This window comes from Rhinatrema bivittatum, chromosome 13, assembly GCF_901001135.1.
Source record: "Rhinatrema bivittatum chromosome 13, aRhiBiv1.1, whole genome shotgun sequence".
Taxonomy (NCBI): Eukaryota; Metazoa; Chordata; class Amphibia; order Gymnophiona; family Rhinatrematidae; genus Rhinatrema; species Rhinatrema bivittatum.
In genome coordinates this window covers 33,115,105-33,136,616 of record NC_042627.1, presented here as the reverse complement: position 1 = coordinate 33,136,616, position 21,512 = coordinate 33,115,105, and the positions used below count along the sequence as shown (strand labels likewise).

General features: G+C 43.9%; 1 protein-coding gene across 1 annotated transcript; it reads left to right on the top strand.

Annotated features, from left to right (window-relative positions):
- The first annotated feature begins 14,509 nt into the window (after positions 1-14,509).
- Positions 14,510-21,061, top strand: LOC115075366 (beta-1,3-galactosyl-O-glycosyl-glycoprotein beta-1,6-N-acetylglucosaminyltransferase 3-like). Its single transcript, XM_029575685.1, has 2 exons — positions 14,510-14,704; positions 16,815-21,061. The coding sequence occupies exon 2, from the start codon at positions 17,396-17,398 to the stop codon at positions 18,704-18,706; it is 1,311 nt and encodes a 436-aa protein (XP_029431545.1). The 5' UTR covers positions 14,510-14,704; positions 16,815-17,395; the 3' UTR covers positions 18,707-21,061.
- The last annotated feature ends 451 nt before the right edge of the window (positions 21,062-21,512 follow it).

Here is a 21,512-nt window from a genome sequence, read left to right as displayed (position 1 = left end):
CATGTAAATTAGGCAAGCAAAATCTCCATACACATATTTTTAAAGTTAGATGTAAAAATACATGGGAATGAGAGGCAAGATGGCGGCATAGATGCAGGTCGTGGACGGAGCTCTCTTAGCATGTTTTGAATTTTGAATTATTCTCTGTGCGAAATGCCGCCAAAGCACAAGGGAAAGGTCAGGGTTTTTCCCTCACTATCCCTGCCTTCACCTATACAGCAAGAGATAGTACGTTACATGTTCTCACCTGCACTGAAACTACCGGGAACCAAGGAAGCTGGTGATTCAGACCATTTGGGAGGACGGCCTGGATCCACAGAGGAGGCTTCACTGAGTCTAAATCTTGGATTGCCACCGGCGCAGAGAGCGAACAAGGAGCGCACGGGAAACACCACAGTGGAGGTTACCACATCCGGTTCAGGGATGCCGACTCAAGCAGATGGCACGGAAGAGCTTGCAGCAGAGACAGCCGACCAGGGACAGGTGGAGGAGCAAGAGACCCAGCTCTCTTGGATACCATGACCGGAGGAGTAGACCAGGCTGTCGGTGGTGAGCTCCCTGCTCACCACCGACAAGTTACGCTAGAACTCTTGTGGGACTTAATGGGGGTAATGGCTACTAATGTAAAGGGCCTGGAGAAAAAATGGATTCTGTTAGTGGGAGAAACCAACAGGATATTCTGGTAATACAGAAATCTATTAAAAATTCGGAGGAGAGAATTAAAACCCTAGAAGAAATGGAAAAAAGGAACTTGGAATTTCATGCGGCAGTGGTGAAAGATAGAGAATTATTATTAAGGCGTATTGAGACTTTTGAGAATAATTCTAAACGTTTAAACCTATGTTTTCTTAACTTCCCTAGAGTTGCTGGGGATGTACCGATGGAAACTCTTCAAAAATTTCTTAAGGAAATACTGGGTTTTTCTGAAACAGATTTGCCTGTAATAAGTTTCTGTTATTTTCTGCCTAAGTGAAATTCTAATCTAAATATAACTGAGTTACCTTTTCAGGGGAATCTTACACATTTTTTAGAAAATACTGATAATCAAGTAATAGACTGGGGCACTCTATTAGTTTCCTTTGTAAATTTCCTAGACCTAAATAAGGTCATGAAAAAATATTTCTCTAAGTATCCCATCTCTTTTCATGATAAACTGGTTAAGATTTTCCCAGATCTTGCTTTAGCTACGCAATTATGGAGACAAGGGTTTTTAGCTTTTCGACAAGATATTATTTCTTTTGGCTTTTCATTTGTGTTGCGGTTTACCTGCAAATGCTTAATTGAAAAACAACAGGATACTTTTGTTTTCTTTATGCCCGAACATTTGAAAAGTTTCATAGAGCAAAGAAGAATCGTCACTTCGTCCCCAGCTTCTAGCTAAAATAATATAACAGTGCAGTTAGTACTATGTTAAGCCTTTTCTGTACATTTTGTGAAATTACATAGCAATCTCCCCTGGGTTTTCATGCCTCTATTATTTCTTATTATTGCAAGTACTTAGTTACTATTGATTATATAAAGTAAATGCAGTAATGATAATGAATGTGATGAGTTGAATATATTTCTATAAGAAACGATTGTGTAATTTCAGGTCTGCTTATTTTATGATATTATTGCTTTTGTGTAATAAATGAAAATCAATAAAATAAATAATTTAAAAAAATATATGGGAATAGCAGTTGTGCATCACTTATCTGATTAAATTCTAATTTATTCAGCTAAGTAGTGGCTTTGCCAGATAAGTTATGAAAGTGGCATTTATCCAGATAAGTTCTGATTTATCCAGCTATGAAGCAGCAAAGCGCCACTTATCTGGCTAAATCAGATAGCTGGATAAGTTTAAAAAGCACTATTTATCAGGCTATCTGACTTAGCTGGATAAATTGGAACTTGTCTGGATAAGTGCAATATGTATTCTCGTAGGATTTTTTTTACATGCACACGCATGTTGCAAGGCACATTTGCACATATTTTATAATCTGCATATTTCATATACATACAGGTTATAAAATACAGGAGTAGATTTTCAAACATCCATCTACACACACATATGTGGGCACCCACAGCTGTTTGAAAGTTATCCTCCCAATGTTTATAATCATAGACATCTGAACAACGTGAGCCGCAGTAGCCATGCCCCCACTAAAATCTGACACATAAACAGAGAATGGTGATGCACCAGCCATCAAAGGTAAATCATCAATCAGATAGAGGAAGGGATAAACAGTTTAAAATATCCACCACATTTTAGAAGATTGTAGATATTTATTAAAGTAATTCTTATGAAGTGTAGGCAGAGCCGCCAAAACTTTAATACAGTCATAGGTCCCCAGACATGGATCATGTTTCATAATAGAATATCGGCTTACCCGAACTCCAATTGTCTTACACAAGTCAAATTTAGCTATCTAAATCTATAAAAAGAAAACAAAGGTAAAATATCAGGTGGAATTAACATTGGTAAGATAGAGAACAACTAAAGCTAGAAAGTAAGTGCGAAAAGGCTTAGCTTACCATTACTGTAAAGGCTTACAGCTTAGGAGACATATCGGAACAGTAACTTCTGCTTCAGAATACACAATTGATATATATTCAAACAGCAAATGGAGCAAAAAAGGTGGTCATGTGACATACCCTATCAGTCAAGCAACAGTAATTTAAAAGGAACCGCCCATATAATGACATATGCGAGCAAAAACCCAGAATTTCATGTAATACTCTGATAATCCATTGTCTGAGTAAAGGCCACCTAAGTATGGCATGGGCAGCATTGATGTGCAGGAGGTCAGAGGCGGGGCAAGTGGTACCATGTCACAATTACATAACCGCTATGAGAGTATGCCAAAAAAAGAGTGACTAGTAAATATTCAGGTTGACTCCCTGTGGGGATACGATATCCAAAATATGGATCCATCTCTGCTCACATTGTATTAAGCAGCAGGAAAAGTCGCCCCTCCCCCCCTTGGGGGGGAAGGGATGACAGACTTCAACCACAAAAAAAACATAGGTCTTTGATGGTGTGTTGAGCATCTTGCTAGTATTTAACGAGTGGTGAATTTTCTCTTTATAGCCATAAATAGGAACAGTTTTCAGAGATTTATGTCCGGATACCAAGTGAGGTTTTCTCGACATATAACTAAGAACAAGGGCATATAATAATGTAACCAATCCTTGTGGTGGAACAATCCTAGTAGAAATGATTTATTTGATACCGGGTGTGTGAAGGTTAGAGAGTGCTGTCAGGTCTTACATCGGCAAAACAGTGCATGCCTGACATAAGGGGAGACTGAACGAGATGTCTCACTTAGGTCAGAGCAGACTAACAAATCATGCAAATTTCAACCACGTTTAAGGGCACAATGTAGGTGTTTTTGGAACACAGGATGGGGGCAAGTAAATCACACTTTATTTCCCCCTTAGATTGTAAGCCCTCTGGGGATAGGGAAATACCTACAGCACCTGAATATAATCCACTTTGAAGCACTGAAAAAGTGCGAAAAGAGGAATATTAATATAAATAAATAAATAAAAATAAAATATAGGTGTATATTTTTAATATAGGTAGAAAAAGCTTGCTTGTTCAATGCATTGAAAGTGAGTATTTGTACACAAGTGGGTAGAGAGATGCATATTTTATAACACGCATGTAATCTGATATGCATGGGTTTTGAAATACTATCATAATTCTGTGCATGATCGTCTAAGCCTATATATGTTGCTGTGTACAGTTGCTTGAAAATTATCCTCCCTATGTGCAAAACACATAAGATTATGTGCACAAATCATGTATTCCATGCATAAAGCATTTTTGTGCACACTAACAGGCCGATACAGTACTGTTAACCCGCATTTGAACGCACGTTTTCAACACGCTAGCTTTACCCCTTATTCAGTAAATGGTAATAGCGCATCGAAAACGTGCGTCCAACCCCCCCAAAACTAATAGCGCCCGCAACATGCAAATGCATGTTGATGGCCCTATTAGCTATTCCTGCGTGATACAGAAAGTAAAATGTGCAGGCAAGCCGCACATTTTACTTTCAGAAATTAATGCCTGCCCAAAGGCTGGCATTAATTTCTGCTTGCGCCGGGGAAGTGCACAGAAAAGCAGTAAAAACTATTTTTCTGTATACCCTCCGACTTAAAATCATGGCGATAGTAAGTCGGAGGCCCCAGAAGAAAAAAAAAAAGTAAAAATTAGAAAAAAAAAAAAAAAAAATCGGCCCGCGGGTCAGAAGTTGGACGCTCAATTATGCCGGTGTCCATTTTCCGAACCCATGGCTGTCAGTGGGTTTGAGAACGAATGACGGCAAAATTGAGCGTCGGCTGTCAAACCCGCTGAGAGCCGCTGCTCCTGTCAAAAAGGAGGCGCTAGGGATGCGCTAGTGTCCCTAGCGCCTCCTTTTACTGCGGGCCCTAATTTGCATAGGCCACCCTCCTGAATCGCGCGCCCAGGAGAGTGGCCTGAGCGCGCACCGGGAGAGCGGGCGCTCGCCAGCTCTCCCGCGCGTTTCTCTGAATCGGCCTGTAAGTTATACTTCCTAGGTGGAAGACATGATTTGTGCACATAAACTATGAGTTATGTGCAGAAATCATGTTTTGCTGTGCGTTAATCCTTTTCTTTGTGCACATTTTCTAGTTTGTGTGCTTTTTTTTTTTTAGCTCCCAATGCATCTGGAGTTAAAAAACAATAGCTTGTGCATTAAGAAACTGTGCACTGAATTTCAGCACACAGTTTTAATGTTTAGCTTTTTGCATCATCCCCTGAGCATAAGAATATAAGAACATGCCATACTGGGTCAGACCAAGGGTCCATCAAGCCCAGCATCCTGTTTCCAACAAAGTTTATTATGTAGTGTTATTAATTAGAGCAATATTTAATTTCACAGAATTCAGTTATTTTTATTGCATATTTCAGTTATTTACAGAATTATATCTTCAGAGCTTTTTCTAGTAATTCAGAATATGTATGCTATGAGTTCCTTCTGACTGTCAAATAAAAAAAAATCCCGAATGACACATCCAAGTATTGGATGGTATGAACACAGATTCATATCTTAATCATCTGTTAAAGTAAGTTTTGTAATCACAATAAACAATCTCCTTCGGCCTCCGTGGAATGTGTATTTTCTAAGTGATTCAGAATGTCTGCATTTATAGATAGTAAGAGAAAATGTTTCTACCTTTAATTTGCTGCCTGTTTTTCACCTAGTTTTCACCCAGTGAAGTCTTGGGTTTATTGGTCTGCTTGTTTAGTTTCCCTCTGCCCTTACCCTGCTGTATGCCTCCCTCTTCCAGTTCTGTTATAAACCAGTATCTATACTTGGCATTCCAAATAATAAAAAAATTACCCTAAACACTGCTAGAGTTGGTGAGCATGTACGCATAATCTACCAGAATTCTGTTACTTAAACAGAAAATGTAAATGACAATAGCTTTCAAACAAATGGATAGGGTAAAACATTGTTACAATATGAAAGGGAGTCTTGTGCATAGTAAGGTAAATCCAGCAATTGGAGAGAAACAAATCTGCACCTGAATTAAGAAAACTCTAGAGAAAACCTTTTATTAAGGGAATTTAAAATCCTTACCTGAAAAAACTGTCACAAACCCGATTAGTAGTGGACCTTTGGCTTCCTTTTGCAGCGCTCTGTCTATGGAGAGCAGACAGCACTAATTAAGCCAGGCAGACCTCATTCCTTCCCAGCTGCAGGTCAGCAGCAGCTGACTTGCTCCTCTGCAAAACATCTAAGACAGCCTGTGTTTTTTCTAATATAAAGTTACACACACCAGAACCAGAGACCCAGGCCCAGAAAAGCTTCAGTTTGTTACCAAACAAAAGTGAGGAATTAAAGGGCAATTTGGTGAGGTTAGCCTTGGAGGTTGCAGCAGCCAACCAACTTCTCAACCACAACTGCTGCCTGGCTGCTACTATCAAAGCCACCCCTCTGGCTGAAGTGTGGACCAAATCAAAGCCTGCCTCTGCCAAGAAGGCAGAAGCTGGTTCCATAACTGCCCTGGAGATTACCCCAGAGTTATCAGTGTCAGGAGGCCCCCCCCAAGCTGGCCAAAAGTTCCTTTTGGGTCGAACGAGGGTCCCGGAGCGAACCTGCGGGGAATCACATGACGCCGCGTCACTCCGACGTGGCGCCGACGTCACGTGCTCCTCGCAAAGGAGTTCAGAAATGGCAGAAATGGCGTCCTGACTCCTCGCTGGACCACCAGGGAGTTGTGGTAAGTCTTTGGGGGGGGGATTAAGGAAGGTGAGGGGTTTAAATTTTTATTTTGGATCAACAATCGCGATTTCCAACGTATTCAACATAGCTATGTTGAATAAGTTGGAAATCCGATCGTTTTCGCCTCATCACTTTTTTAAGTTAAAAAAAAAAAAAGCGTTTTACATTTAAGTTCAAAACGAATGCACACCCCTAATCCCTACTACCTATGAAAGGGCAGTACTGCAAAGACTGCACCAAGATGTACAACACAAATATACCTCCTGTTGGGAAAACACAATGAACAAGACTGCTACAGACCTCTATGCACTAGCAGAATACTTCAGCTTGCCTCAATCACGCCAAATACAGAATAGTTGGCTACAAACTAAAATTACCTCCTCACATCCAAACAGTCAGCCTCCAGCACATTCAGTGTGGGATCTATTCATTTAATATTTAGGTACTTGTGACTTGGAATTGGCCATTGTTGGACACAGGAAGCTGGGCTTGATGGACCCTTGGTCTGACCCAGTATGGCATATCTTATGTTCTTAACAATGATCCGCTTGGAGATTGCACACACAAGTGCATCCACCTTGGGAAAACTTAAGAGCTCTCTTACCCCTGGATCTAGAGGGGTATGGGCCTTCCAAAATCTGACTCCCTTTGAAACTAGTCTCTGGGGTGCCCCACTCAAGATTAATTAATTCTTGAATGGCTTCCATCATGGGGAAAAAACTAGTAGCTTTATGCAAGGAAACCAATATGGGATTTCTCTTTTGCTCAGACACTGAATCTGCCCCAGGAACTCCAAGCATTTTCAAGGTCTGGGAATCAGAGCTGGCCTATGAAAGATCCACAACATAGTTCTATATGGTTCTAATCCAAGGGGAAGTTCACCATCCTCAAGAGAGGCAGGATTGGCTGCCACTCTAAGAGTGCTCTGGCGCCCAAAAAAGATCCTGGCAAGGTTTCCACCTGCGCCTCTGCTCTAGGAGCATAGGACAGGGCTGAGGACAGTGCCTGAAGAAAGGATTACAAACCCTGGAAAAAATTCTACCCATGAAAAAGTAGAAGCATCCAGACCGGGAGGTACCTGAGGTGTTCTTATTGAGCTGCCTTCCCCTGCTGAGGAACCAAAATCATGAGCCCCACCTGAATCGTATTTACCTAAATTTACATCCGGCTTAGAAGAACCGGGCTTGGTGAAATCAGAGAAAGACAAGTCTTCCTGAACCTCCAAACAGTGTTGGCACAAATTAGCAGGCATTCCTGGCTGAGATGCCTTATTCAATAAACATACACACGGTTAATGCGACTCCAACAATGCTCTAAGCTTCAACGGCAAGAGGAAATGTGGAAAAAGATTTGCATTCACAAAAAGCAGGGAGTAGCTTGCTTGTTACGGCAGTTACTACCCCAAACCAAATAAGCCTGATACTTAGCTTTCAATACATACCCAGCATAGCTCTCTGCTTCAACGGCAGGGGAGAAAGACCGATGCTTCACGCATACCCAGCATAGCTCTCTGCTTCAACGGCAGGGGAGAAAGACCGACACTTCAGGCATACCCAGCATAGCTCTCTGCTTCAATGGCAGGAGAGAAAGACCGATACTTCACGCATATCCAGCATAGCTCTCTGCTTCAACGGCAGGGGAGAAAGACCGATGAGTCACGCATATCCAGCATTAGGGATGTGAATCAGGCTTCGGACGATTGAAAATATCGTACGATATTTTCAAAATCATCAGAAATCAGGGGCTCCCCCAAAACGATAGGAAAACCCCATGATATTGTTCGTGGGGTTTCTCTTATCGTTTTGGGGGAGGGCGGGACAGGGGCCGGCCAATGGCACAGGGTATCTGTGCCATTGGCCGGCCCCTGTCACATGGTAGGAGCACTGGATGGTCCGCACCATTTTTAAAGATGGCGCCGGCCATCCAGTGCTCCCTCCATGTGACAGGGGGCCGGCCAATGGCACGGATACCCTGTCACATGGTAAGGGCAAAGGCCATCGGCGCCATTTTTATTAGTGGCAGCCGATGGCCCAAGAGCAGGAGATCGCTCCTGGGACTCCCACTGGACCACCAGGTACCTGTAAAATGTTTTTTGGGGGTCGGGAGGGTGGGAGAAGCTAAGGGCTTAGTTTTAAAGGGTCGGGGTAGGTTTTTTGTTTATTGGCTCGAGCACAGCCGATAAACAAAACCGCGATTGGGCCGGACGAAAAAAAAAACACGATGTGAATCGGAACCGGAATCCAAACCGATTCCGGTTCCGATTCACATCTCTATCCAGCATAGCTCTCTCCTTCAATGGCAAGGGGAATGAAGAAAAGTGGATCTATATACAGACAACAACTAACAAGGACTGAATTACATAGTCTGGGTAAACAAATAAGCATGGGAGTAGCTTGCTTATTGCGGCGGTTACTACCCCTAACTAATTAAGATAGATATTCACTTAGATGCAGTTCCAACACTGCTCTCTACATTAATGGTGGGGGTGGAAGGGAAATAGAACCAAAAGGTTACTAAGAGCCAAGACTAACAGAAGTATGAGAAAAAAAAATAAAAAGTGCAAAGCTTACTGGGCAGACTGGATGAGCCATTTGGTCTTCTTCTGCCGTCATTTCTATGTTTCTATGTTTCTATATGACAAGTAGGGATGTGAATTGGGCTTCGGACGATTGAAAATATCAGATGATATTTTCAAAATCGTCAGAAATCGGGGGCTCCCCTGAAACAATAGGAAAATCCCACGATATTGTTCATGGGGGTTCTCTTATCGTTTTGGGGAGGGCGGGAAAAACAGCACACAAAAATAACCCCTAAACCCACCCCGACCCTTTAAAACTAATCCCTTAGCTTCCCCCACCCTCTCGACCCCCCGAAAAACATTTTACAGGTACCTGGTGGTCCAGTGGGGGTCCCGGGAGCGATCTCGGCTGCCACTAATCAAAATGGCGCCGATGGCCCTTTGCCCTTACCATGTGACAGGGTATCAGTGCCATTGGCTGGCCCCTGTCACATGGTAGGAGCACTGGATGGCCCACACCATTTTTAAAGATGGCGCTGGCCATCCAGTGCTCCCTCAGCCTTACCTGGCTGAGCACAGAGACAATCTCCGGCTGTGGGAGAAGAGGGTATGTGCCGACACCACCGCGCTTGGCTTCCTAGATCCACTGCCTTTCAGCTGCTCAAGCAACTAAGTCCACACTGGCGAAACCAGCTACCGGACCAAGGCACACATCTGAGGGACCACGGACATCATCTCAGGGATTTTCAATGGGGGGAAGGACCATTTAGTATCACTGCAGGAGAGCAGGACAAATTTTTTCCTTAATTTTCCTTTACTTTAAAATGAAGCAGTCCCCAGTGGGGAGATGCACATCCACCATCTGCTGGAGATGGAGAATACTGGAAGGCTGATGTAACTGCAAGGATATATATACTGTGATGTCAGTTTGTTCCATCTTCATCTGCTGGTAGGAATGCATAACCCAACCAGTTCTCACCATACACCGAAAAGAAAAATTGTGTTAGTGAATGACAAAAGGATTCTAGACCATTGTCAGTTTGGAAACCATTTTTTCCAAAGTTTTATGCATTTTCATAGTATGATATTTTGAAAAATATTTGTTATCAACTGAATTACCCCAAAAAATCCACCCCATTTTTACCATTACATCTACTATCATATCCAACATGAAAAATAAATGTTAAAGAAAATGGAGTTCAGGTATATGGTACTGTCACATTCATGTATCAAATATCTTTAACCTACAGGTGGTATGCTACGTTTGGCAGTCCATGGGCTGCTCCCACAAACCACTGCAGTCAGCTCTCTGGCCAGTCTATGCTAGCTTTCGATGTGTCGCAACCCAACTCCGGCAGCTCCCCATGCAGTGAGATGCTGCTGGCAAACTGTCAGGTCTATCCAGTAAAGTGCGGCCGCGTTTTCCCCGCTCCTAACCCGCGTTTACTCACTTTCCGGCCGCGTTAGCACTTCCTGCGATCCCCAATCCCCTTTAACCTACTCCTACCACGTCCTAAAATCCCCGGGCAACCCTTCCGCACATGGCATGTATATTGCATGTAAACGAGCGAATTAGCTATTCCCTACCATCCAGTAACGCGCGCCCCGACTATCCCTTTTTTACCCTGCCGTTTTGCCGCGCGTTTAACCTGCTAACTTACCGCCTACCCCTACCCCTGCGTTAGAGGCAGGGTAGGCGGCAAACTTTCCCCCAGCCCCCGCTCTCCTGCCCTGGGTGCCGGTCTCCGGGGCAGCCCCAGTCCTCTCCCCTCCTCCCGAAGCAAAAAAAAAAAAAGCGAAAAATAAAATAGCAAGAGAGAGAGGGGAGAGGACGGGCAATCCTACGCTCGGGATTGCCAGTCCTCCCTCCCCTCCTCCCGAGGCAGGCGCGAAAAGCAGCCTTGCTCCGGGAGGAGGGGGGAGAGGACTGGCAGTATAAAGCGACTTACTTTTTGCAGCCCCCCATCCGGACATTGACGAAAACGACCGCGGCTCCCCTCTCCTGCCTCCAGCTGCTCAGGAAGATGGACGTCATGTCTTGAGCGGCCATCAGCAGAAACGGATCGCGGCTCCCCTCCCCTGCCTCCCGGCGAAGATGGACGCTTGCACGGGGGAAAGCGGCCCCTGTGCGTGCAATTGGCCGCTCAAGACGTGAAGTCACATGCCGTGACGCCAAACGTCGTGACGTCACGTCTTGAGCGGCCAATTGCACGCACAGGGGCCGCTTTCCCCCGTGCAGGCGTCCATCTTCGCCGGGAGCAGCGATCCGTTTCTGCTGATGGCCGCTCAAGACGTGACGTCCATCTTCGCGGGCAGCTGGAGGCAGGGGAGCCGCGGTCATCCTCGCCGATGTCCGTCTCCTCCGGAGGGCTGCAAAAAAAGTAAGTCGCTTGGTCACTTCACACTGCCAGTCCTCTCTCCCCTCCTCCCGAAGCAAGGCTGCTTTTCGCACCTTGCCTCGGGAGGAGGGGAGAGGGACTGGCAATCCCGAGCGTAGGATTGCCCGTCCTCTCTCCCCTCTCTCTCTTGCAACTTTTTTTTTCGCTTTTGTTGCTTTGGGAGGAGGGGAGAGAGGGTTGACAATCCCGAGTATTGGAGAACTGTCCACTTCCTGGTACCTGTCATTTCAAATGTCATTTGAAATGACATTTGAAATGACAGATACCAGCGTGTCCGTGAAGTGTTAGGCCTGCGCACCCAGGTTACTGTATAGGCGCTGTATAGCGCCCTATACAGTAAAACGGGTTGCGCGGGCCTAACGCTTCACAGACGCTTCTTAGACGCAGCTTGCATTAGCAAGCTATTTACATACAGGATCGAGCGGTAGGTGAGCTGCACTGTGCATGCGGCAACCGCGGGTGCGCTGGGCACTAACGCCGCTCTTCCTACCGCTCGTTACTGGATTGACCTGTGTGTGGTAGAATGCTACTAGTCACTACCAGCCATGCTTCCCCTTAGGCATGCACACCTAACGTAATCCTATTTAGGGGGCCAGTGGCAGGAAAAGCTCTGTGGTGCCTTCTGATCATCTCACACAGCTAGCCCTATAAAGGGCACTTTCTGTTAGGGATGTGCAGAAGGAAAAAATTTGTTTCAATTCTGTTTTTGTTTCACCAGGACCCAAATTCGTTGCATTCATTTTATAGGGGGAAAACCAATTCGTTGATTAGTTTTATTCATTTTCCGATTTCCCATTAAAGTCAATGGGGGAAGTATTTGCAGCCTATTTTTGGCTGCAGAATTGGAGTTTTCTTATCAATTTTGATGAAACGTCTGGGGAGCAATCATCAGAACGAGAAAAGAGCTCCAAGGTACTTAGACTGTGGCAAAGTGGCACCAAAGTGGCATGAATAGCCTAAGGCACTTTAAAGGGGCAAAGGGGTACTAGGAGTGGCAAGAGTGCTTTAAAAGAGGTGCAAAGCAGCAGCGAGTGTGTCAAAAACACATCACAGCTTCAAAAGTGAGCACCAATAACAGATGCATGAACCCTTGAAGGCAGCATGACAGGCAAAGTGGCAAGACAAGTGGCATCAACATCCTACAGCACAATGAAGGGGGAACATAGCAAGCAGAAAGACCAGCACCAACACACTGAGGACCCATGATAGTGGCAAGAATATCACAAGGAGTTGAGTGAGTCATCTGGTATATGGCAGCAAGGCAGAGTGGCAGAAAGCTGATGGGGCAAGACAGGCTGGCAGAGCGGAGGTAGTCAGGTCCCTGTGGTTTAGATAGGGGCAAGACAGGCTGGCACCGGGGAGAGTTCCCTTTCCTTTGCGTAGGAAAGGGTTCCCTAGAATGGGTTTGCTCCTAGAGTGGGGTGTTTCCATTGGTGTCTAGTGAGCTCTTGCTGGTCTTTTAAAATCTGGTGGAGTTAGCAGATATACAAACGAGCATTTTCAAGGTCGAGGCGGAGGAGGGTGCCATATGAACAGCGGTTCAACAGGTACTAAAGATAGGCTGGCCGGCTACCCCGGGGAGAGTTCCCTTTCCTTTGAGCAGGAAAGGGCTCCCCGGAATGGGTTGGCCCCTAGAGTGGAGCACAAGCCTTCAAAGCATGGCGATGTGGAGCAGGGTGCCATGTGAACAGCGGTTCAACATGGGTAAACAGGTACTAAGAGATATGCCAGCTACACTGGGGAGAATTCCCTTTCCTTTGAGCAGGAAAGAGCTCCTGGATGAACAGGCACAGCATTAGAGGTCAAACCCTTGTAGGGACGTAAGGCCTGGATGGACAAGCACAGTATTCGAGGATAGAGGTCAAGCCTTGTAGAGATGTAAAGCCTGGACGGACAGGCAGGCACAGCATTCGAGGATAGAGGTCAAGCCCATGTAGGGACGTAAGGCCTGGACAGACAGGCATAGCATTAGAGGTCAAGCCCTTTTAGGGACATAAGGCCTTGATGGACAGTCAGTGGCACAGCATTCGAGGATAGAGGTCAATCCCTTTTAGGAACATAAGGCCTGGACAAACAGGTAGGCACAGCATTCGAGGATAGAAGTCAAGCCCTCAGAGCGACATAAAGCCTGGATGGACAGGCAGGCACAGCATTTGAGGATAGAGGTCAAGCCTTTGTAGGGACATAAAGCCTGGACGTACAGGCAGGCACAGCATTAGAGGATAGAGGTCAAGCGCTTGTAGGGATGTAAGGCCTGGATGGACAGGCAGTGGCACAGCATTCGAGGATAGAGGTCAAGCCCTCATAGGGACATAAAGCCTGGACAGACAGGTAGGCACAGCATTCGAGGATAGAGGTCAAGCCTCGTAGGGACGTAAAGCCTGGACGGACAGGCAGGCACAGCATCCATCCATATTGCTCACCTGTTCTTGTCTCTTACCTGGCCCCCCCCCCCACACACATCCCTCTTCTCCACCCTCAGATAGATACGTGGTTTGACCTTGGCCTGGATCTCAGATACGCATGACTGCAGCCTGCCTCTGACCATTGCCTGGACCTTGAATTCAACTAACCACTGCCTGCTTCTGACCATTGCCTGGATCTTAGATACAAATGACCACTGTCTGCCTCTGAGCATTGCATGGACCTTGGATATGACTGATTGCCACCTGCCTACAACCCAGCTTACCATGGGTCTTCAGCAGAGACCCCAGCTGTGCTGCTGACTCCAGCACCCATAGGGTCAACCCAGAGGGAATGTGGGCTGGTATAGGTAAAGATCCTGACTGGTCTCTGCTTCACTTGGGTCTGCCTGCCGATGGTGGAAACTTGCAGGGCTCCTCCCTGCAGGTAAAGCCAATCCTGCCTCAGCCCAAGGGTCCACAGATACAACGTGGTAAATATAGTGTAGTATCCAGCTCTTAAGTCCAGTTTAATCTCTACTGTCTCCACTCACATGGAACCTCAACCTGGACACAGGATCCTGGGAACAAGTCTCCCGCATGCTGTACCTGGAAGAAAACACATGACCAAATAACACAGAAAGGGGCCAATGCAATAATTATGTGCAGAAAGCAGGTGCTGAACAATCAGTGCCCGCTTTTTTAACATGATCCCAGCTCAAGTTTCCAGAATATTTTTTCACCTTTCTAGTGAAGGGGTCATCTTCTGACTCTTCTATCGGTTTGATGGAATGGGGACCTTGAGGATATCATTGGGCTCTATAACAAGGATATTCAGACAGAGAGCCTCTTCAATGGGCTCCTGAATAAATTTAGTGCTGCCACTTTAAGAGAAGCTCCAAATAGTTGCTGCTGCTGCTGGTCATATTACGAGCTGCCTCTTTAAAAGGAAAACATTTGAGTAAGTACCTGCTCCTTAGCACAAAAGTAGGGCTTGTTTCCCTAGCAAGTCTGAGTCCTGAGTTGCAGTCTTTCTTCTTTTAAATCCGACTCCTGACTGCTTCACTTCAGCAGCTCCAAGAATGAATCTCTGGAACTAGCAGACAGATGCTCCTCCAACTCGGCAGAAACAGTGAAACAGCAGTACAGGTGAGAAATGCTGGCTTCAATTCTCTCAGCAGCAGTGCTGCTATTACCAACTGATAAAATTTTGCAGTCCTAGCTTTCTCCTGCTTCCACAGTAGATGATTTCTTGATGCTTTGGGGGTTTATTTTATTTGTGGGTTGAGCATGCTCTGGGCTACAGAAAACCCCACAGTTCTCTTTCTCCTGCTGCAGTTGGTCTCATTATCTCAGCAGATGGGAAATTTTGTTTTGTATAGTAGTGGAGCAGATTCTGCCCACTTGCAGGGGATCAGTTAAATGCAGGGAGGAAAAGGCAGCAGAAATTATGACGCGCAGACCCGGCACAGATGCCTCGGGCTATTTCCCCCCCCCCGATGTCACCCTGAGTTAAAGAAATTATTACTCGTACAAAATTAAGTGGATGAAGAAGGTCCCATCTTTATTGTTATTAACAGATTAATCAACCCTTGTGCGAGACAAATACACTCCCGGCACCAAACCGGTGCCCCTCTGGGCTGCCAACCGTGTTTCCTAGCAAGGCAGCCCCTTTTGCTCGGCCCTCCGCGTGATTTCCAAGCAGGGGGGCCCCACCCGGGACGACAAGGTCACCTACCGGCTCATTCACCCGCATAAATATCTGCGACGATGTAATCGATGTACATTATTAACATAACTCCAACTAACATAACTTTACTAACTGCGCCATATAAACATAAGAGTAAATTTAAAAGAACAAGAAGCACTTGACTTCATCGATGCTAACATGCAGAGGCGTTAACCTCGCCTTCGGTAGAGTGGGTGGGAAATGCGCCAGCCAGGGAGGGGAGAAGGGCCAGCAAGCGTGTGCTGGTCATTTAAATCATGCCGGCAATGTCATTACTGCGCGTCCATTCCCGGCCCATGACATCACTGCGCGATCGTGTGCGGAGGGGGTTAGGGGTTGAGTGTGCATCGCGTGTCGCTCTTCCCCTCCCCTCCGGCACGTCCTCCATTGCAAGGTCGGGAGGGGTCGGGTTTCCAAGCCTGGGCCGTCACGCGGCCCTGGGACTTCTCTGTAGTGGTAAGTTAAGGTCAGGGCAGTCCCCAGCAGCAAGCCACATCATCTCTGAATAGTCAGGCAGACAAAACTCCATGGCAAACAAATAGAAACTTTATTCCCACTTCACTGAGCAAAGAGGAAGAAACGTTTCCTAATGCAATGGAAAGATTCTTTTTTCAAAAAACAAGAAGGGAGCACTACTGCATGCAAACCAATCAAATAACGCAAGCAAATGTGCAGAAAATTATTCAATGTCCACACATCATTTTAAGTGAAAGAATTATATTTTTGTGATGGCAACTCCACAGGACGTTCAAAAATATAATTCTTTCACTTAAAATGATGTGTGGACATTGAATAATTTTCTGCACATTTGCTTGCTTTATTTGAAAGATTCTTTTTTCCACATATTTTATCCCATTTTTTGTTTGTTATAATTAACTGATAAATTTACAGTAAAAATAAACTAAACTGAAAATGAAGGTCCTAAATATAGTCAATATAACCAAGAGTTCATCCTATCATGAAGAGTCATGCAGAAAATATCTACATATAAGCAACTGAGACTTATGAAATTCTCAGAAATCTTTTTCCTTTTATTTTTTTTTTTTTTTTACCAGGGTATTAGGAAACTGCTAGGATTTAATCCATATTTTAGTTATTTCTTAAGTGTTGCTGTATTGTGTTAATCCTTCAACAACATTGAACAACATTTTGGGATAGTGTTTCTTTTGTGAGGTCAGGAAGGTTTCTGGAAAAAGAGATCAGGTAGCATTATATATTCTGGGGTCTGGGCACAAGTGAGATGATCACTGCAGGCTACTGCTTTCTGTTTCACAGTTTTTGAAATTTGGTAGAAATTACTTTGTGCAGAGGGAGCAAAAAGGGGACAGCATAGAAAACTTTCTATGACCAAAGCTCAATGCAGTAGCAACATTAATCACTTTTGCAGTGCTTAATCTTTTTTTTATAGCCCATAGGTAAATCATTAGCATACAGTGTTAACATGAGATAATTTATTGCAATGAAATAGATATTTCAGTATAGTTTACGATTCTATTGACTGGCAGTTCTGTTTCCTTTTTCTGTATGCAGAATTGAAACAGGCAACACAGTTCTACACTGGACGACACTGCCAAGCAGAGCCAAAAAAAGTCATTTTGTCTGCTCCAGAACAAAGCTGAGGGAATCTGACTTTCTCCAGGTGAAGTCAGACATTTGTATATGGATGACCTGTACTGAAGCTAGCTCACCATTCTTTATTCTAAAATTCTGTAACAAAGAGTAAAAATAATTCATCATCCATGGAACAAAAAGGTTCAAATGGTTCTTTATAATTGCTGCTTTATAGTGCTGTAGAAGACTGAACATTTTGGTTGGATATTCTAAGAGAAAGCTTATGCTCCCTTGTCTGACTTCATTGCCTTGTGATATAGATATGATCACAGTTATAGGGAGAACAGTGCTAAATGGTGGAAGATATTGCTGAAGAAAGTTACCAGCAACTTGTAGTTTGCCAAAAAGGTCTTATTTTCCTAATCTTGGTATGATGATGACTGCAGTACCTAGACCCATGTGGTTTCCAGTGTTCCAGTGCAATATATAAGGAGTGGATTAGAGTAAAATTACCTACAATAAATACAAAACAAAAACTGATAAACCATCTGCATTTAAAAATGATTTGGAGCCAACTTTGCAGGAAATGGCCTCTCCATTTTTTGTATTTTGGACTCCTTTTGTTTTCTGTCGCAATGCTAAAATATATTTTTCAACGCAGTGATCAGGTTGAATTACAAAATAAAGAAAATAATCTACGGAGTAGCTACAATAAAACTCAGTTCTTCACTGCAATGCAATTACCTTCCAGAGGTGAGATTAATTGCTCCAAAATTATAAAAGGAGATCAGCAAGAAGTGAAAAGGGCACTTTTGCACCAATCAAATGCTAAGAATAAGAGGTTGCCTGCAAATGAAATGGACTACTTGAAGTTTACTAAAGATTGTAACCTTTACAAGAAAATCAGGAGGTTTATTCCTATTCCACTCAGTAAAGAGGAAGAGAATTTTCCCATCGCATATTCCATGGTCATCCATGAACAAATTGAAATGTTTGAAAGACTTTTAAGAGCAATTTATAACCCTCAGAATATATACTGTGTCCACGTGGATGAAAAATCTCCTGAGAGTTATAAAGAGGCTGTGAGAGCCATTATTTCCTGTTTTGAAAATGTATTTTTGGCATCTAAACTAGAAAAAGTAGTTTACACATCCTGGTTTAGGCTTAAAGCTGATCTGAACTGCATGGAAGATCTGCTAAAAAGTAAAGTGCCCTGGAGATATCTTTTAAACACTTGTGGCACCGACTTACCAATAAAGACTAATGCTGAGATAGTCAGAGCCCTGAAGGTACTGAATGGCAAAAACAGTCTGGAGTCTGAAAAGCCACCAAAACATAAAACAGTCCGCTGGCAGTTTTCTTATAAAACAGATACAACTATTCAGAGAACTAATATTATGAAAGGTCCACCACCAATCAGTTCTCCAGTGTTTACTGGAAGTGCTTACTTTGTGGTCACAAGAGAATTTGTGACATATGTCTTAGAAAATCCTGACGTGCAGAAACTAATAGAATGGATAAAGGATACCCTCATACCAGAAGAACAACTGTGGGCAACAATAAATCGAATGCCCAGAGTACCTGGATCTTCTCCATACCATGATAAGTATGAACTCTCAGACATGAATGCAATTGCAAGGTTGATGAAATGGGATGGACTTGATGGAAATGTAGATAAAGGGGCTGCTTATCCTTCGTGCACAGGTATTTTTCGTCGGTCAATCTGTATTAATGGAGCTGGAGATCTCCACTGGATGCTCCAGCAGCATCATCTGTTTGCCAATAAGTTTGATCCTACTGTGGATGATTACGCCATTCAGTGCCTGGAGGAGTATCTGAGACACAAAGCTCTTTATGAAAAAGAACCGTAATACTTTTTCCATCGTTTGCAATTATAAAAAGGAAATGCTATATTAGCAGCAGTATAGCCTACTGGTTAGAGCAGCAGGCTGAAGGTTTGAATTCTGCTTCTCTCACAGATGTGCCTTTTGACCTTGGGCAAGTCACTTCATCCTCCATTCCCTCAGGTACAACTTAGATTGTAAATCCACTTGGATAGGGAAGTATCTAGGAGTACCTGAATTGTAACTTGCCTTGAGCTTGGAATTAGGAAAAGCAGGTAATGAAATCTAAAATCCAATTAAAGTTCAGGTTGCTTTTTCTTGATTATAATAACTTAATAGGTATAAGCTTTTTCATGTGGCGTTTTTAAAAATATACTACTAAAATTTAGAAGCAGAAGAAAGAACTGAATTAATCACATTAGGGTGGAAGAAAGCTGAATAATATCCAGTATCAGGAAAGACTAATTTCCTATGCACAGCTTTTTTGTCTGGCTCCTGCCCAGCATCACATTTTCATTACATGATCCTCATTATCCCTTAGCAAATTTCATAGCCGAATGCTCTTAGACCTTCTGTAACAGGGATGGCCAACTCCAGTCCTCAAGACCCACAAACAGACCTCATGCATATTCATTGTGAATATCCTGAGAACCTGACCTGTTTGTGGCATTGTGGACCACAGTTGGATACCCCTATAAGGTAAAACTTTTTTTTTCTATGAATATTCTGCAATAAGCTGGGTAATAATTTGGTTTTTGAAAATCTAATTGAGATTGACAGAACCAAATTCACTCCCATTATCCATGTGTGAGAACATTTGTGCAAGGAGAAGTTTATTAAGCAAGGTGAACTTTAAGGGGATACATTTCAAAGCCATTTACTTGCATAAATCTTGGTTTTATGCACCTAAATGACTTACATATTTGGCCAGGCTCTGATTATATAAAAGTGATCGTGTAACCCAGTTTCACAAGTACATTTATACAAACTAAGCAGAGGTGTCCAACGGGTGGAGTTGGCACTTGCATGCATATTTTGTAAATTTAGAAAGTAGAGGGGAAATATTCAGTCACTGGCTGGATTGCAAAGTTAGCCAGAGAAAGTTATCTGGCTAACTTTGGAGGGATATTCAATGGTGCTGCTGCACTACTGAACGTAGCCGACTATCTTTAGGACTATTCTATGGCAGGACTAGAATTAGTCAGATAAATATGAGAAAACTCCTTGATGAATCAGGCCCTTAGCCGGCTATCTTAACTCTGCCCCAGAATGCCCCCAGAACTCCTCTATGTAATCCAGCTAAATTTTATCTGGATAATTGAGTTTAGCCAGATAAGGAAGGTGGGGGGAATTGAAACCTAGCTGGATAAATTGTGAGTTAAATAAATATTGACCCCTATAGATGTAAAGGTACATGCATAAGTTATGTCTTCCAAAGAGGAGTTTAAATTTATTTGAGCGAACCTCTGCATAAAATCTGGGCTTTACGTGCATCGCTGGGCCTTGAGCGTGCTGAGCAAATTTTTGAAGGGGCCTGGCCACGCACCTAAAACCCGGTATGTGTACAAGGGCAGAGCTGCCTGGAAAGGATGGGTAGAGCTGTGTTCTGTATGGGGCAGAGGGCGGGCTGGGACAGCAGCATTGAATGTTGTTCCGAAGACTGGCGCGCGCAACTTACTTCAGGTCGGGCCCTGAAGTAAGTTGTAAAACAAAGAAAAAATCCCTAAAAAGGTAGTGTTAGGGGATGGGGAGGAGAAGGGAAGAGGGAGGGGGGGAGGAAACTGGGAAAGGCCAGAATGCATTGCTGCACATTTGCACATGGATTATAAAATCCGGCATATCTGTTTGCGCTGCCCATGCATTTTATAACATGCACGCTGTGGTGCACATGTTATAAAATCGGCACGTCCATTGTGCATGCCGGGTAGCACGTGCACATAGATGCGCACGTGCACATTATAAAATCTACCCCAAAGTTTATTATATCTCCTCTCAGAATCAACTGTCTGGTGTTTAAAAAGGTGGTATTGATTTACTGGTTTCTTCTATAGATTAGATGAATCAGTGTTACTCAAATTCTCAAGAAGATATAGCAGCTAGAAAGACTCTGGGGCTGATGCAATACAGTGCGCTCAGCCGAGTACACTGTTTAACTGGCAGTGGAAGCGAGTTGTTTAGGCGCTGCCTAATCCCCTTATGCAATAAAAGGATTAGCACCTCCACAATGGGTGTCCAATGTGGGGCAAAACTAATAGTGTCATCATATGCAAATGCATGTGAATTAGGCTATTAGCTATTCACTCTGAATGCAAAAAAAGTCTAAGACGCACATTTTTTGCGCTCCGAAAAGTACATCCTCCTACTTACATAAGAACATAAGAAAATGCCATACTGGGTCAGACCAAGGGTCCATCAAGCCCAGCATCCTGTTTCCAACAGTGGCCAATCCAGGCCATAAGAACCTGGCAAGTACCCAAAAACTAAGTCTATTCCATGTAACCATTGCTAATGGCAGTGGCTATTCTCTAAGTGAACTTAATAGCAGGTAATGGACTTCTCCTCCAAGAACTTATCCAATCCTTTTTTAAACACAGCTATACTAACTGCACTAACCACATCCTCTGGCAACAAATTCCAGAGTTTAATTGTGCGTTGAGTAAAAAAGAACTTTCTCCGATTAGTTTTAAATGTGCCCCATGCTAACTTCATGGAGTGCCCCCTAGTCTTTCTACTATCCGAAAGAGTAAATAACCGATTTACATCTACCCGTTCTAGACCTCTCATGATTTTAAACACCTTTATCATATCCCCCCTCAGTCATCTCTTCTCCAAG

What these genes read in the sequence shown, in the direction of transcription:
- LOC115075366 (XM_029575685.1), top strand. Translation starts at nt 17,396, where the DNA reads ATGATTTGGAGCCAACTTTGCAGGAAATGGCCTCTCCATTTTTTGTAT.